The sequence below is a fragment of the Zonotrichia albicollis genome, chromosome 20 (assembly GCF_047830755.1).
Source record: "Zonotrichia albicollis isolate bZonAlb1 chromosome 20, bZonAlb1.hap1, whole genome shotgun sequence".
NCBI classification, from domain to species: Eukaryota; Metazoa; Chordata; class Aves; order Passeriformes; family Passerellidae; genus Zonotrichia; species Zonotrichia albicollis.
In genome coordinates, this window is record NC_133838.1 from 10,726,753 (window position 1) to 10,742,121 (window position 15,369).

General features: G+C 64.6%; 1 protein-coding gene and 2 long non-coding RNA genes across 4 annotated transcripts; 2 read left to right on the plus strand and 1 right to left on the minus strand.

The window, feature by feature from the left end:
• Positions 1–604: 604 nt before the first annotated feature.
• Positions 605–9,677, minus strand: LOC141731321 (uncharacterized). Its single transcript, XR_012583358.1, has 4 exons — positions 9,541–9,677; positions 4,956–5,096; positions 2,517–3,314; positions 605–1,808 (listed from the first exon to the last, which is right to left on the minus strand). It is a non-coding gene; the product is annotated as an uncharacterized LOC141731321 (long non-coding RNA).
• On the plus strand, positions 1,673–9,576 carry LOC141731320 (uncharacterized). 2 transcript variants are annotated; one of them, XR_012583356.1, is made up of 4 exons: positions 1,673–2,584; positions 4,863–4,961; positions 8,005–8,075; positions 9,457–9,576. It is a non-coding gene; the product is annotated as an uncharacterized LOC141731320 (long non-coding RNA). The 2 variants fall into 2 exon arrangements; XR_012583357.1 differs by lacking the exon at positions 1,673–2,584 and adding an exon at positions 4,267–4,438.
• A 3,680-nt stretch (positions 9,678–13,357) lies between the features above and the next one.
• On the plus strand, positions 13,358–15,089 carry MARCKSL1 (MARCKS like 1). Its single transcript, XM_074555798.1, has 2 exons — positions 13,358–13,525; positions 14,546–15,089. Exons 1-2 carry the CDS (start codon positions 13,463–13,465, stop codon positions 15,086–15,088), a joined length of 606 nt encoding a protein of 201 aa, XP_074411899.1. The 5' UTR covers positions 13,358–13,462; the 3' UTR covers position 15,089.
• Positions 15,090–15,369: the final 280 nt, after the last annotated feature.

A 15,369-nucleotide genomic window follows, 5' to 3' on the forward strand; every position in this document is an offset into this window, starting at 1 on the left:
AGGGAGGGGAAAATATCCCAGAGCTGATCCTATCAGGGGACCCCGAGCATCCCCCAGAGCCGCGGGGTCCCCTTGGGACACCCAAATTTTGGAGCTGCTGCACCGAGCCGGGCTGGGCAAAACCTGGGCAGGCCACGAACCCATCCTGCCGTAATTACAAACCCTTAATTAGCATCCACACATCCTCATTATCACACCCACGTCCTCATCTCCTCACTCAAACGAGCTCCAGGAGCTGGAGGGGACCCGAGGCCACCAAAGCCCTGAGGGACAGCGGGGACAGCGCCCGCAGCGCCCCGGGTCCCCTCAATGGCTCCTGGGGACCAGATGGCGGCTCCGGGACGGGGCCAGATGGATCCTCCCGGCCCTGGACCCCCTCCGCATTTCCTCCGCTCTTCCTCCGCTTTTCCGCCCAGCCCGGAGCCGCCTTCCTGCCCCGGCCCCGCTTCCTGCCCGCCGGTTCAGCGCTCCCGGCTGCTCCCTCCTTCCCGAGCCCCGCACAGGGGGATGCGAGGCCTCGATGTGTGTCCCCAACGCTGTCCCAGGTCCCTGAGCCCTTCTCGAACCCCAAAGCTCCGCGTGGGACCTGTCCCCGTTCCTCCCTCCCAGCTCATCGGGAAAAGCACGGATCTGTCCCTGGGCTCACCCTAGAAAGCGACAATTCCCAATCCCAATTATTTTTGGGGCTCTCCCGCTGCCCCAATTTCCAATCCCCGCTCAGGGATGGCTCGCAGGGCGCTGAGAGCTTTCCCAGAGCATCCCCACCCTCCCAGCGCGCAGATTTTGGGGAGCTGAGACCCCCAGGGCTGCTCAGGGCAGGACATTCCCACGCTGAGCCCCCCAAACCGATCGGACACGGGGGGGACACGGTGACCAAAGCGGTGACTCAGCCCCGGACGGGAGCCGCGAACAGGGAAGTGAAATTTTTTTCCTTTTCCTTCCTCCCTCCGAGCTGGGTGTCACCGCCTTGGGGTGACCTTCCCCTGCCCCCGGCTGAGGGCTGGGCCGGGCTCTTATCTCCCTTCCAAGATTTGCTCATCCTGCTGCTCCCCAGGGCCGCGCTGCTGATGGTGGCACCATCCCCGAGGGTTCAGCGCTCCGTGTGCGCCCCCAGCCCCTCCCCAAGCGGGACCAGCCGGGTTTTTATCCCCTCTCCGTCGCTGGTTTTCCTCCTCCCAGCGCCCTGCGGGTGTTGGGAGCGGCTGCTCCAGCCAGGAATAAATGGATTAGGAGCCAATCCCGTTATCGCTGCTGGCGAGGGCCGTGGGATGGGGACAGTGACAGGGCTGGGGACGCTCCCACTGATGGGGGCACAGCGGTGTTCGGTGCTTGGCACGGGTGGGACGCGGCCACCGTGCGCTGATAACGGGGCTCGGCCGCCTGCTGCTCCCAGGATGCGCATCCGGGCTCTAATGAGGCGGGACGGTTAATTAATCAGTGTCAACTCATGTTAATTAGCCGTGGGGGGGAGTGGGGGCGCTGCTGGCGCTGCCACCTGGCTGGGGAGGGGGGGACACGCGTGGGGCTGGAGGGGTCGGGGCAGGAGCGCGGAGCTCCCCGCGCTGAGTCAGGGCTGAGACCCCGCAGGAAACCCCAGGGATTTCCGAAACGCCCCGGAAACCCCCGCGCTGTGATTTCCTCATTTCTGAGCCTGCTCGGGTGACAGCAGCAGCAGCACTCGAGGGCCAGGCTGGGAATTTGGGAGGGAAAAGGATGGGAAACGCGGATCCGGAGCTGCTCCGTTGTTTACTCCATCCAGTTTGCGCTGCTGCCGCTTCCCGAGCTTGTTTCTCCTTCTCCAGACAGGGCTGTGACCGCAGGAACAAAGGCAAAACTTTAATCCTGCAAATCCCCCTCCCTTCCCAGCCGAGGCCGGGGGGGGTTTGTCCCTCTCGGAGGGGACGCCGGGGTCGGACACAGCCCCGGGGGCTGCCCGGGGGTGGCTCGGCCGCAGCCGGAGCAGCCGAAAATCCCCGCGCGTCTCCAGCGAGCGGCCCCGCAGAGAGACCCGAATTCAATTCATGCCACGGGAGCTGTTAACCCTTGCCAGCCCGGGGGGGCACACGGGGGGCTCGGTGTCCCCCCCTCCGCTGTCCCCTCCCGGCTCGCTGCCATCTGCTCCGGGCGTGTTGGAGGCGAGGAGGAGCAGCAGAGAAACGAGGTCAGGGCTGGGATGGCTGTGCCAGGGCCGTGCCACCCTCCCGTGCCACCCTCCCTGGCACCGAGGAGCGGGGATGGCACTTTGGGGTGTCCCTGGATCTCCCTGCTGGCATTCCGGGGGGGTTCGCTCTGCCACGCCGTGCCCACGTCGTGCTGCCAGCGGCGCCGTGCCACCCCCGCCAATTCAACTCAAACCCCGCCAGCCCCGGGGAAAAACCTCACCCCAAAATTTACTGCGAATTTCGGGCAGCCAGAGCATCGCACCCCCCTTTCCCTCCTTCCATTCCCTAAGGGGCTCCCCCGTGCCAGCCCCGGTGCCCACCCGAGCCCCCGCCCGTGCCCACCCCAGTGCCCACCCTGCCGTGCCCGCCCCGCTGCGTGCGCAGCCCCCGCCTGCATTTCATGCATTTTTCAGCAGAAGAAGGTTAGTGGGTCACTCCAGCGCCGCAGGCTTTCCTCCAGCTGAGCCGCTGCGCTGCCAAACGCGGCCGGGGCTGGCGGCGCTGGGGCTGGCACGGGCAAGGGGGGCGGGCAGGTGGGCAGCACGGGGCTGGCACTGCCACCCCCGGCGTCCCCGCGGTGTCCCCAGAGCGGGGAGGAGCGGGGTCCCCTCAGGGATGCTGTTCCAAATTGTGGGGAGGGGTCTCTGCAGCTCCTGTGGTGTTGAGGGGGTTAAGGGGGGCAGCACCCCGAGTTTCAGGGCAGCACCCCGAGGTTCGGAGTCCTGCAGAGGAAAAGCGGCCGCGGGGCAAAGGGAATGAGGAGCCCGAGTGCGGCCGCGCCAAAGCAAACAGCGGCGGCTTTGGTGGCACCCATGGGTGCCCCCCGTGCCCTCTGAACCCCCCCGGACCCCGGGACGGGGCACAATGGGGGCACAATGGGGGCAAACCCCGTGTGGGCGCTGCGGAGTGCGGGGGACACGGAGAGGGGACAAGGAGGGTGTGGGGTGGTGGCACATGAGGGGTGAAGGGAGACCTGGGGGACAGAAATGTGGGGTGGGACCAGAGCTGGGGAAAGCCAAAAAGGGGATGAACCCAGAGCTGGGAGAAGCCAGATGTGTGGGGGATCCTGATGTGGGGTGACCCCGGGTGTGGGGTGAAGCCAGACACGGGGGCAAAAACCAGATGGGGGGCGAACCCAGATGTGGGGTGAATCTGGACGTGGGGAAAAAAAAAAAAAACAGATGGGGGGCAAAACCAGACCTGGGAAAGGTCAGATGGGGGACGAACCTGATGTGGGGTGAAGCCAGACACGAGGAAAAACAGATGGGGGGCAAAACCAGACCTGGGCGAACCCAAACCTGGGTAAAACCCGACCTGGGTAAAACCAGATGTGGATGAATCCAAAAATGGGTGAATCCAGACCCGGGAAAAGCCGGATCCAGATGTGAGCAAATCCAGATGTGGGGTGACCCCAGACGCGGCCCTGGGGGCGACGGCAGCGCTGCAGCCCCGCTCTGCCCGGTTCCCCCGGTTCCCCCCGGTTCCCCCGGTTCCCCCGGTTCCCCCCGGTCCTCCCGTTCCCGTCGGTTCCCCCGGTTCCCCCCGGTTCTCCCCGGTTCCCCCCGGTTCCCCCCGTTCCCCCCGGTTCCCCCCGGTTCCCCCGATTCCCCCCGTTCCCCCCGGTTCTCCCCGTTCCCCCCGGTTCCCCCGGTTCCCCCGGTTCTCCCCCGTTCCCCCGGTTCCCCCCGTTCCCCCCGGTTCTCCCGGTTCCCCCGCTTCCCCCGGTTCCCCCCGCTTCCCCCGGTTCCCCCAGTTCCCCCCGGTTCCCCCCGTTCCCCCCGTTTCTCCCGGTTCTCCCCGGTTCCCCCGGTTCCCCCCGTTCCCCCCGGTTCTCCCCGTCCCCCCCGTTCCCCCCCGTTCCCCCGGTTCCCCCCGTTCCCCCCGGTTCCCCCGTTCCCCCCGGTTCCCCCCGGTTCCCCCCGGTCCCCCCGGTCCCCCCGGTTCCCCCTGGTTCCCCCCGTTCCCCCCGGTCCTCCTGTTCCCCCGGTCCCCCCGGTTCCCCCAGTTCCCCCCGGTTCTCCCCGGTTCTCCCCGGTTCCCCTCGGTTCCCCCGGTTCCCCCCGGTTCCCCCCGGTCCCCCCCGGCTCTCCCGCATCCCCTCCCACCCCCCTCATCCCCCCGCGCTGCCGTTGCCATGGTTACGGCCGAGCTGCATCCGCCGCTGCATCCCAGCGAGCCGTGGGGGCGGGGACGGCCCCGCTGCCCCCAGCCCGGCCCGAGAGACCCCAAAACCTCCTGGAGACCCCTCGGGGGCTCCCCCAGAGCCGGGGGGACCGGTGGGGACCCCCCGATCCTGAAAACCGAGCGGGAATTGGGGGGTGGGAACCCCTCCGTGCCCCTTCACAGGGGGATGGAGCTCATGGGGCACGGCTGGGAGGGCAAAGCGCTCCCCAAAACCCCCCCGGAGCCCCCCCCGAGCTCTCGGAGGCCAAGGGAGAATTGTGCGGGCCGGGGATGGAGGGAAGGAGGGGATTTCTGGTGGGAAGTTGCAGCCAGCCCTGGCACGGCCGGGATTCCCCAGCCCCGGCTCCGCTCCCGGCTCCTCTGCAGCCCCTGAACCCCACCCGTGCGGGATTTTTGGGGTTTTGGGGTGAGGATTTTCCCTGGATTTCCCTCAGGGCCTGGGGGAGAGGGAGCAGCGCGGGGAGCGTTGGTGGTGTTGATGTCGCAGGTTTCATTTGATAATTAATATTCCACCAGGATGAGCGGGGTGGGAACTCCGTGGCTCTCGGGGATGATTTCCCAGCACCACAAACAAATCCTGAACGCTCCTCAAACTCCTTTCCAACCCACATCAAGGTGATTTTAGGCTCCAGCATCCCTCTGCTGACACCCAGGGTCGGTCTGTGTGTCCCTGTCCGTCGTGCTGTCCCTTCCCCCCTCATGCCGGGCACACAGCGGCCTCTTCCCCGCGCCCGGGCCCGTCAGATGTGGCTGAAAGGGAACAATGGCTCCTATTGTCTGTCCCCGCTCGGCGCTATCGGCCCCGGCAGCGCAACAAAAACCCGCATTGAGACCGGGGAGAAAGGGGCCCTCACATGGCGGGGCTCCCGGGGGAGGCAGAGCGGCCCCGCAGTGCCCGGGCCCGGTCCCATTCCCTGTCCCACAGTGCCCGGTCCCTGCCCCGGTCCCTGTCCCACAGCTCTCGGTCCCGGTCCCATTCCCTGTCCCACAGTGCCCGGGCCCGGTCCCGGTCCCATTCCCTGTCCCACAGTGCCCGGTCCCGGTCCCATTCCCTGTCCCACAGCGCCCGGTCCCCGTCCCATTCCCAGCCAGTGGCGGCCACCGGCACTGGGGACCGGGCAAAGGGGCTGGAGGGGCGCAGTGGGGTGTTCGAGGGGTCTGTGGGGTTTGTGGGGTCCATGGGGTCTGTGGGACTTGGGGGGTTTGTTGGATTTGTGGTACCTGTGGATCTCTGTGGAGTTTGTGGAACCTGTGGGATCTCTGGGGGTTTCTGGGGTCCATGGGGCCTGTGGGGCCTGTGGGGCCAGGGGGTCTGTGGGGTCTGTGGGGTCTGTGGGGTCTGTGGGCTCTGTGGGGTCTGTGGGATCTCTGGGGTTTTCTGGGGTCCACAGAACCTGTGGGATCCATGGGGTCTGTGGGGTTTTTGGGACCTGTGGGATCTCTGTGGTCTGTGGGGCCTGTGGGGCCATGGGGTCTGTGGGGTCTGTGCGACCTGTGGGATCTCTGGGGGTTTCTGGGGCCCATGGGGTCTGTGGGACCTGTGGGGCCATGGGACCTGTGGGGTCTGTGGGATCTCTGGGGTCTCTGCAGTCTGTGGGACTTGTTGGGCCCATGGGGTCTGTGGGGTCTGTGGGATCTACGGAACCCGTGGGGTCTGTGGGGTTCCAGGGGGTTCATGGGGTCTGTGGGATCTGTGGGGTCTGCAGGGTCTGTGTGATCCATGGGATCTGTGGGGCTGGCTGCGATATCGGGATATCGGGATCCCAAATCACACCCACCCCTCCTGCCCTGCCCTGTCCCTCCATGGCGTGCGGGAGCCAGGAAACAGCACGGGAAAAGCCGCGCTTGGAGCGGGCCTGGCCTTTGTTCCCGTTCTGAACTCCCCCGTGGGCAGGAAGGATGCTCGGGACGCTGTCCCTGCCCGGGTCAGGGCAGCCGAGCCCTCGCAGCCCCGCCGGGGGAGCGCTCCCGGCTCTGGGCAGAGCTCCGGGCTCAGGGTCAGGCAGCGCTTATCAGCCGGGAGAGCGAGATAAGGGCCGGGGGATGAGCGCAGTGCCCGGGCCAGGGCCTTGGGGGGATCCTGTGCTGTGCCAGGAGGGATCTGCGGGCTGGGAAAGGAAAGTGTGGGGGTGTTGATCCCCAAAACTGCCCCAGAGGGTCACACGGTGTCCCCACTGTCACTTGGGGTGCACAGCCCGGCCTGAGGGGGAGCCTGGAGGGGTTTGGGGCTGGGGCTGGGCTCTGTTTGCAAAAATCCCAATTCTGGGTTTGGGACTGGGCTCTGTTTGCAAAAATCCCAATTCTGACTTTGGGACCTATCTCTCTTTGCAAAATTTCCCGATTCTGAGTTTGGGACCTAGCTGTGTTTGCCAAAATCCCAATTCTCAGTTTGGGGCCGGGCTCTGTTTACAAAATTCCCAACTCCTGACCCCAAGGAGGAGCAGATGAGCTCGGAGATACGACACAGAGCAGATTCCTCTCTCTTTCCCTGCTCTGTCACTCCCAGCTCCTCCAGCAGGAGCAGGGCAGGGGCTGAGGGGCTGGGAAAGGCCCTGGCTGGGGCAGATCCCTGGGATGATCCCACAGGGGGCAGAGGCAGCCCAGAGCAGCAGGGGCAGATCCACGGGATGATCCCATGGGATGATCCCACAGGAGGCAGAGGCAGCCCAGGATGGCAGGGGCAGATCCATGGATTGATCCCACAGGAGGCAGAGGCAGCCCAGGATGGCAGGGGCAGATCCATGGGATGATCCCATGGGATGATCCCACAGGAGGCAGAAGCAGCCCAGGACAGCAGGGCAGGGGCAGATCCCATAGGATGATCCCATGGGATGATCCCACAGGAGGCAGAAGCAGCCCAGGACAGCAGGGGCAGATCCATGGGCAGATCCATGGGATGATCCCACAGGAGGCAGAGGCAGCCCAGGATGGCAGGGGCAGATCCATGGGCAGATCCATGGGATGATCCCACAGCAGGCAGAAGCAGCCCAGGACAGCGGGGCAGATCCATGGGCTGATCCCATGGGATGATCCCACAGGGGGCAGAGAACAGCAGGGGCAGATCCATGGGATGATCCCACAGCAGGCAGAGAACAGCAGGGGCAGATTCCACGGGATGATCCCACGGGATGATCCCACAGGGGGCAGAGGCAGCCCAGGACAGCGGGGCAGTTTCAGGAGGCGCTGGTTGCCATGGGATCTGCACAGCCAGCGATGGCCGGGGGGGCTCTGGCAAACACAAGAAGGGGCCCTTTCATGGTTTCTATGGGAAGGCAGAGCCTCTGCTCAGCCTCCCGGGCTGGAGCCCTGCCCGGGGCAGGAAGGATTTGGGAACCCTGCTGGATTCCCAGGAGAGCTGGGATTGCCCCGGGAGGATTTTCCCAGGTGCACATCAGAGCTCACTCAGTGCCCAGAGCTCCTGCTTGGCCCAGATCAGAAATTCTGCTTAGCTCCGATCAGAAATTCTGCTTGGCCCAGGACAGAAATTCCCTGCATGGCTCAGATCAGAGATCCCTGCATGGCCCAGATCAGAGATTCCCTGCTTGGCCCAGATCAGAGATTCCCTGCATGGCCCAGATCAGAGATCCCTGCTTGGCCCAGATCAGAGATCCCTGCCTGGCTCAGGTCACAGATTCCTGCTCCTCCTTGTTCCCACCAGGAATCCCCCAGCCCCGAGGATTTTCCTGCCGCCCCTGATCCTCCATGGGATGCACATCTGGAGCATCCCAGGTGAATTTTCATGTGCTGGGAAGGCCAAAGTGGTGCAGGATGGAAGGGGCAGCCCCCAGACCCTACAGGAGCAGCCCCCAGACCCTAAATCAGCTCTGGATTGTCCCCAAGGGCTGTCCCCATTACTGCAGCCCCCAGACCCCACAGGAGAACCCCCAGACCCCAAATAATCTCTGGGCTGTCCCCATTACTGCAGCCCCCAAATCCTACAGGAGAACCCCCAGACCCTACAGGGGCATCCCCCAGACTCCATAAGGGCAGACCCCAGACCCCAAATCAACTCTGGGTTGTCCCCCAAGGGCTGTCCCCATTACTGCAGCCCCCAGACCCTACAGGAGAACCCCCAGACCCCAAATCAACTCTGGGTTGTCCCCATTACTGCAGCTCCCAAATGCTACAGGGGCAGACCCCAGACCCTACAGGAAAACCCCCAGACCCCAAATCATCTCAGGGCTGTCCCCAAGGGCTGTCCCCATCATTGCAGCCCCCAGACCCTACAGAGGCAGACCCCAGACCCCAAATCATCTCTGGGCTGTCCCAAAGGGCTGTCTCCATCATTGCAGCCCCCAAATCCTACAGGAGCAGCCCCCAGACCCTAAATCAGCTCTGGCCTGTCCCCAAGGGCTGTCCCCATCATTGCAGCCCCCAGACCCTACAGGAGCAGCCCCCAGACCCCCCAGGGGCAGCCCCCAGACCCTACAGAGGCAGACCCCAGACCCTAAATTAGCTCTGGGCTATCCCCAAGGGCTGTCCCCATTACTGCAGCCCCCAAATCCTACAGGAAAACCCCCAGACCCTACAGGGGCAGCCCCCAGACCCTAAATCAACTCTGGATTGTCCCCAAGGACTGTCCCCATCATTGCAGCCCCCAAATCCTACAGGAAAACCCCAGACCCTACAGGGGCAGCCCCCAGACCCCAAATCAACTCTGGGTTGTCCCCCAAGGGTTGTCCCTATTACTGCAGCCCCCAGACCCTACAGGAAAACCCCCAGACCCCAAATCATCTCTGGGCTTGTCCCCAAGGGCTGTCCCCATTACTGCAGCCCCCAGACCCTACAGGGGCATCCCCCAGACCCCATAAGGGCGGACCCCAGACCCCAAATCATCTCCGGGCTTGTCCCCAAGGGCTGTCCCCATCATTGCAGCCCCCAGACCCTACAGAGGCAGCCCCCAGACCCTAAATCATCTCTGGGCTGTCCCCAAAGGCTGTCCCCATCATTGCAGCCCCCAGACCCTACAGGAGAGCCCCCAGACCCCAAATCATCTCTGGGCTGTCCCCATCCCTCCAGCCCAACCCTCCCCGCTGGAATTCTCTCTAATTCGTTCAATTCCCTCGCTGTTTATAAATCAACGTGGAAATCCCTCTGCTTTCCTTCCCAGCGCTGCCGCTGGCCCCGGCCGGGCTCCTTTAACTCGGGATAAAATCCCGCCGAGGATGAGCCTGGATCATGAATAATTAATTACCCTAATTGCTCGTTAAGGAACGGGGGAATTCGGGGCAGGTTCGGTGCCTCCTCGGAGCTCCCGGCTCTGCCCTGCGGCTCCATAAATTAATGATCAGCCGCGCTTTAAGTAGGTCTGGAAAGTGGAAAACAACATCGGAGAGGATCCGGCCCGGCGGGCAGGAGCAGCAGAGATTTGTCTGCCTGTCCATCTGCCGGAGGAGCAGGCAGACCCTAATCTGTCCGTCCGTCTGTCTGTCTGTCTGTCTGTCTGTCTGCAGATTCCCAAGCTCCTGGTGGGTTTGGAGCATTCCCTGGAGGAGGCGGCAGGGCAGGGATGGGGTCCAGGGTGGGACTGGGGGGCACTGGTTTGAACTGGGAGGGGTTGGTGGTGTTGGTTTGGGGGGGAGTTCGGTGATTTCTGGTTTCTGGTGGGTCCTGTGGGCCCCACACCGGTGTCACCAAATGTCCCCAGGGACACCGGGAGATGGGAAACGGGGGAGCTGGGAAAATGGGAAAAGCTAGGAGCTGGGAAAGCTGGGAAAATTGGGAGCTAGGAAAACTGGGAATTGGAAAAGGTGGGAGCTGGGAAAACTGGGAACTGGAAAAGGTGGAAAAACTGGGAACTGGAAAAGCTGGAAACTGGGAAAACTGGGAGCTGAGAAAACTGGAAATTGGGAAAGGTGGGAGCTGGGAAAGCTGGGAGATGGGAAAGGTGGGAAAGGTGGGAAAGGTGGGAGCTGGAGAAGGTGGGAGATAGAAAAATTGGGAGCAGAAAAAGCTGAGAGCTGGGAAAACTGGGAGCTGGAAAAGGTGGGAAAACTGGGAATTGGGAAAGCTGAGAGCTGGGAAAGCTGGGAAAACTGGGAGCTAGGAAAACTGGGAATTGGAAAAGGTGGGAGCTGGAAAAGCTGAGAGCTGGGAAAACCGGGAGCTGGAAAAACTAGGTGTTAGGAAAGGTGGGAGCTGGGAAAACTGGGATCTAGAAAAGCTGGGAAAACTGGAAATTGGGAAAGGTGGGAGCTGGGAAAGGTGGGAGCTGAGAAAGATCAGAGCTGGGAAAACTGGAAAATCTGGGAGATAGAAAAATTGGGAGACAGGAAAGCTGGAAGCTGGAAAAACTGGGACTCGGGAAAGCTGGAAAAGCTGGGAGCAGGGCAAATTGGGAAAGCTGGAAGATGGAAAAGGCAGGAGCAGGGAAAGCAGCCGTGGATGTGCCTGGGGACAGGCAGGGCCATCCCACGCAGCTCTGGGGGCAGCAGATCCGGGCGGGGAAGGGCAGGGAAGGACAGACGGACAGAGATGTGCCCTGGAAGGGGAGGATCCACCGGGAATTGGTGATTTATAACCACAGCCCTCACAGGAGAGGATCCACGGGATGGGATGGGATGGGATGGGGCAGGGTGCTATGGGACAAGATGAAATGGGAATGGAAGAGAATTGAATGGGGTGGGATGGGTTGGGAAAGGAGTGGGATGGGACAGGATGGGATGGGATGGGATGGGAATCAATGGGATGGGATGGGATGGGATGGGATGGGGACAGAACGATATGGGACAAGATGAAATGGGAATGGAAGAGAATTGGATGGGGTGAAACACCATGGAATGGGATAGGAAGAGATGGGATGGGGCAGGGTTATGGGACAAGATGAAATGGGAATGGCACAGGGACAGAATGGGACTGGATGGGATGGACAGGATGATGTGGGACAAGATGAAATGGGAATGGAAGAGAATTGGATGGGGTGGAACAGAATGGGATGGGAATCAATGGGATGGGATAGGATAGGATAGGATAGGATAGGATAGGATAGGATAGGATAGGATAGGATAGGGTGTCATGGGACAAGATGAAATGGGAACGGGGCAGAATCAGATGGGATGGGATGGGATGGGATGGGATGGGATGGGATGGATGGGATGGGACGGCACAGCCACACGAGGCCTGTTTGCATTCCAGGATGAAACAAAGGTGGGAAGAGAGCGTGAATTCCCCATGGATATCTCCCAAGGCTGAACAGCTCCTGGGACACCAGCAAGTTCTCCCCTGCCCTTTTCCCTCCCCCAGGAACGCCGGCCTGGAGCTGTGATTGTGCACAAACACCGTGTGCCCACGAGCCCCCGCTCTCCCGGAGCCGGGAACATCCCCGAGCTCTGTTCCCAGCAGGGAACACCCTGCCCCGCTCCCTGCGGACGCTCGCAGCCCTCAGGGCCAGCCCGGCAGCCGGCCAAGGGCTCTTTATCAACCGGCACCCAAAAGTCAATCAGGAGGATGCCGCCTGTTTTAATTAACAGCAATTTCGCTCTGCCGGGCGTGAGCAGCGCGCAGGGAGGGAGGGAGGCCAGAGACAAAACATGACCTTGTTGGTGCTGCACACACAGCGGGACATTGTTTTCCCCTCTCGGCCTGGCCTTGGATGCTGCGGGGCTGCTGGCACAGCTGGGGACAGGGGGTGCTGCCAGCCCTGGTGGGAGCAGGGAAAAGCGCAGGGAAAGTGCAGAGCTGGGGGTTTGGTGCTTTCGAGCTGTTATCAGGGGGTGTTGGAGGCTGGGGATGGGGAAAAAAGGGATTTTGGGAGCTCTCAGTGAATGCAGCACGGGCTGGGTGCTGCAGGGAGCGAACGGCGCTGCTGGCTCCTGGCAGGGATCCAGCGCAAACAGCCCGCGAGTTTTATTCCATTTTCTTTTCCTCTCAGCTCTCCTATTCCGGGAAATCGGAGAGGAGGAATCAGCCAGAGGGGGAAAACCTCCCTGTGCGTGTGCCAGGCTGCTCAGGGGGGTGGCACGGGGTGACACGGGGTGACACGGGGTGACACGGCCTGTCCCCACAGCAGGACACCCCGGGGATGATGGGGCTGGGATGAGCAAAAACCTGGGGTGAGGCACCCTGGGGTGACAACCCTGGGGTGACAACCATGGGGTGACAGGACTGAAGCCACCCGCACCAGGACAGTCCTGGGGAGGGGACAGAAGGGGGCCAAGTGACACCATGGGACCGTCCCAGAGGTGTCAGGGATGGGGTGAGCAGCACCCCAAAGGTGACACGGATGGGGTGAAAAGGACCCCAAAGGTGACAGGGATGGGGTGAGCAGCAACCCAAGAGTAACAAGGATGGGGTGAACAGGACCCTAAATGTGACAGGGCTGGGTGAGAGCACCCTAAAGGTGACAGGAATGGGGTGAGCAGCAACCCAAGGGTAACAGGGCTGGGGTGAGCAGGACCCTAAATGTGACAGGGCTGGGTGAGAGCACCCCAAAGGTGACAGGAATGGGGTGAGAGCACCTCAAGGGTGACAAGGATGGGGTGAGCAGCACCCTGAGGGTGACAGGGATGGGGTGAGCAGCACCCCAAAGGTGGGAGGAATGGGGTGAGAGCACCCCAAGGGTGACAGGGATGGGGTGAGAGCACCCCAAGGGTGACAGGGATGGGGGCACGGCCACTGCACGGGTGACAGGGATTGGGGCAGGGGCACGCGGGGGTTCTGGGGTTGGGCGCAGCAGCGCCCCGAGGGTGACAGGGATGGGGTGAGAGCACCCCAAGGGTGACAGGGATGGACGAACAGGATCCCAAAGGTGACAGGGCTGGGTGAGCAGCACCCCGGGGTGATGGGAGCAGACCAGGCCCCCCCAAAGCTGTCAGGGCTGGGCGAGCAGCACCGAGGGGGTGACGGAGCTGCCGTGAGACCCCACCCAGGAACGGGGGTACCCCCACCCCACCCGCCCCGACCCCCGCGGCCGCACACGCGGGGAGGGGGCTCGGCTCGGGCCAGAACCCCCCGGTGCGGGCGGGGCGGCGGCTCCATCGCTCTCCCCCCGCCCCCGGGGCGGGCTCGGCCCCGTCCCGCCCCCGCCCCTCGCCTTATCAGCGGCCGGCGGGGGGCTCGCCCCACTCCCGCCCAGCGCAGCCGCCGCGGCGGGGCCGGCAGCTCCCCGAGGCCGCACCATGGGCAGCCAGGGCTCCAAGGCGGCGGGCGGCGACCCCGACACCGCCAAGGCCAACGGGCAGGTGCGTACCGGGGGCACCGGGGGGCTCCGTGCGCTCCGCCGGGACGGGCGGCGGCGCGGACAAAGCGCGGCGGGGAGGGCGCGGTGATGGAGCCGCGGTGATGGAGCCGGGGGAGCCTTTCCAGCCCCTTGGGGGGACTCTGCAGCCCCGCGGGGAGCGGGGGATGCGGCACCGCCCGCGCCGCGCCCCGGGCTCCCCCCGGCACCGGGCGGGTCCCGTCCGCCGCCGCCGCCGCGCCCCGGTAGCGCGAGTGGAGCGCGGGCGCCGCCCGGTGGTGGCGGGCTGGGCCCCCCCACACTGAGCGGATCCCCCCGTGAGACCCCAACCCGGGGTCTTTGCACCCCCTTTTTGTGGCTCCTTTCTTTCCCTCGGGGGGGCCCCGCTCTGTGCCCGGTGCTCCCCGTTTCCACCGGCTGCAAACCCCCCTTGTCCCCGTGCTCGGTGTCCCCGTCTCCTTTCCCCACGGTGGATCCCCCCGTGCTCGGTGCCCCCGGTTTTCCCCCGGTGGATCCTCGGTGCCCCCGGTTTTCCCCCGGTAGTGCCCCCCGTTTTCCCCGGTGGATCCCCCCGTGCTCGGTTCCCCCATTCCCGGTGGATCCCCCCGTGCTCGGTGCCCCCATTCCCGGTGGATCCCCCCGTGCTCGGTACCCCCCGTTTTCCCCGGTGGATCCTCGGTGCCCCCGGTTTTCCCCGGTGGATCCCCCCGTGCTCGGTTCCCCCCGTTTTCCCCGGTGGTGCCCCCCGTTTTCCCCGGGGGATCCCCCCGTGCTCGGTGCCCCCCGTTTCCCCCATTGGATCCCCCCCGTGCTCGGTGCCCCCATTCCCGGTGGATCCCCCCGCGCTCGGTGCCCCCCGTTTTCCCCGGTGGATCCCCCCGCGCTCGGTTCCCCCCGTTTCCCCCATTGGATCCCCCCGTGCTCGGTGCCCCCCGTTTTCCCTTGGGGCGCCCTTTGTGGGGTGCGGGGGTTTTGGGGAGGGGGCTCGGGGGTCCCGGCCGTGCCTGACGCGCTCCCCCCGCAGGAGAACGGCCATGTCATCTCCAACGGGGACATGACGCCCAAGGCGGGGGTCGAGGCTGCCCCCCAGAACGGGAACGGCTCGGCGGAACCCCCCAAGGAGGAGAGCGAGGCCGAAACGGGCGGCGCCGACAGCATCGAGCCCGCCCCGGCCGCCGCCGAGCCCGCCGAGGGCGGAGAAGGGGCCGCGACCCCCAAGGAGGACGCCCCTAAAAAGAAGAAGAAATTCTCCTTCAAGAAACCCTTCAAGCTGAGCGGGATCTCCTTCCGCAAGAACAAGAAGGAGGCCGGGGACTCCTCGGGCTCGTCGCCCACCGAGGAGCGGGGCGGCAGCGAGGAGAGCCCGCCCGGGGGGCTGCAGCCCTCGGCGCCCCCCGAGGAGGGGCAGGAGGGCGGGGAAGCCGCGGGCAGCCGGGAGGAGGAGGAGGAGGAGGAGAAAGAGCAGCAGGGAGGGGAGAGCCACGGAGACACCGCCAAAGCCGAGGAGCCCTCGAAGGGAGCGGGGCCGGAGCCCGCGGCGAGCCCGGAGGAGCAGAAGGAGGAGTAGAGACCGCTCGGGCAGCGCCGCCCTCAGCGGGGACAGCCCCGAGCGGCCCGGGGACTCTCACAGCGCCCCCGAGCAGCCCGGGATCCCCGGATTGTCATCACCGGGGACTCTCACCGTCCTCAACCCTCCTTGAGCAGCCCCGGATCACCCTCGACCCTCCCCGAGCAGCCCGGGGACTCTCACACTGCCCTCGATCCTCCCCGAGCAGCCCCGGGTCATTGATCGTCCTCACCGGGGACTCTCACACCACCCTCGACCCTCCCCGAGCAGCCCTGACCGCC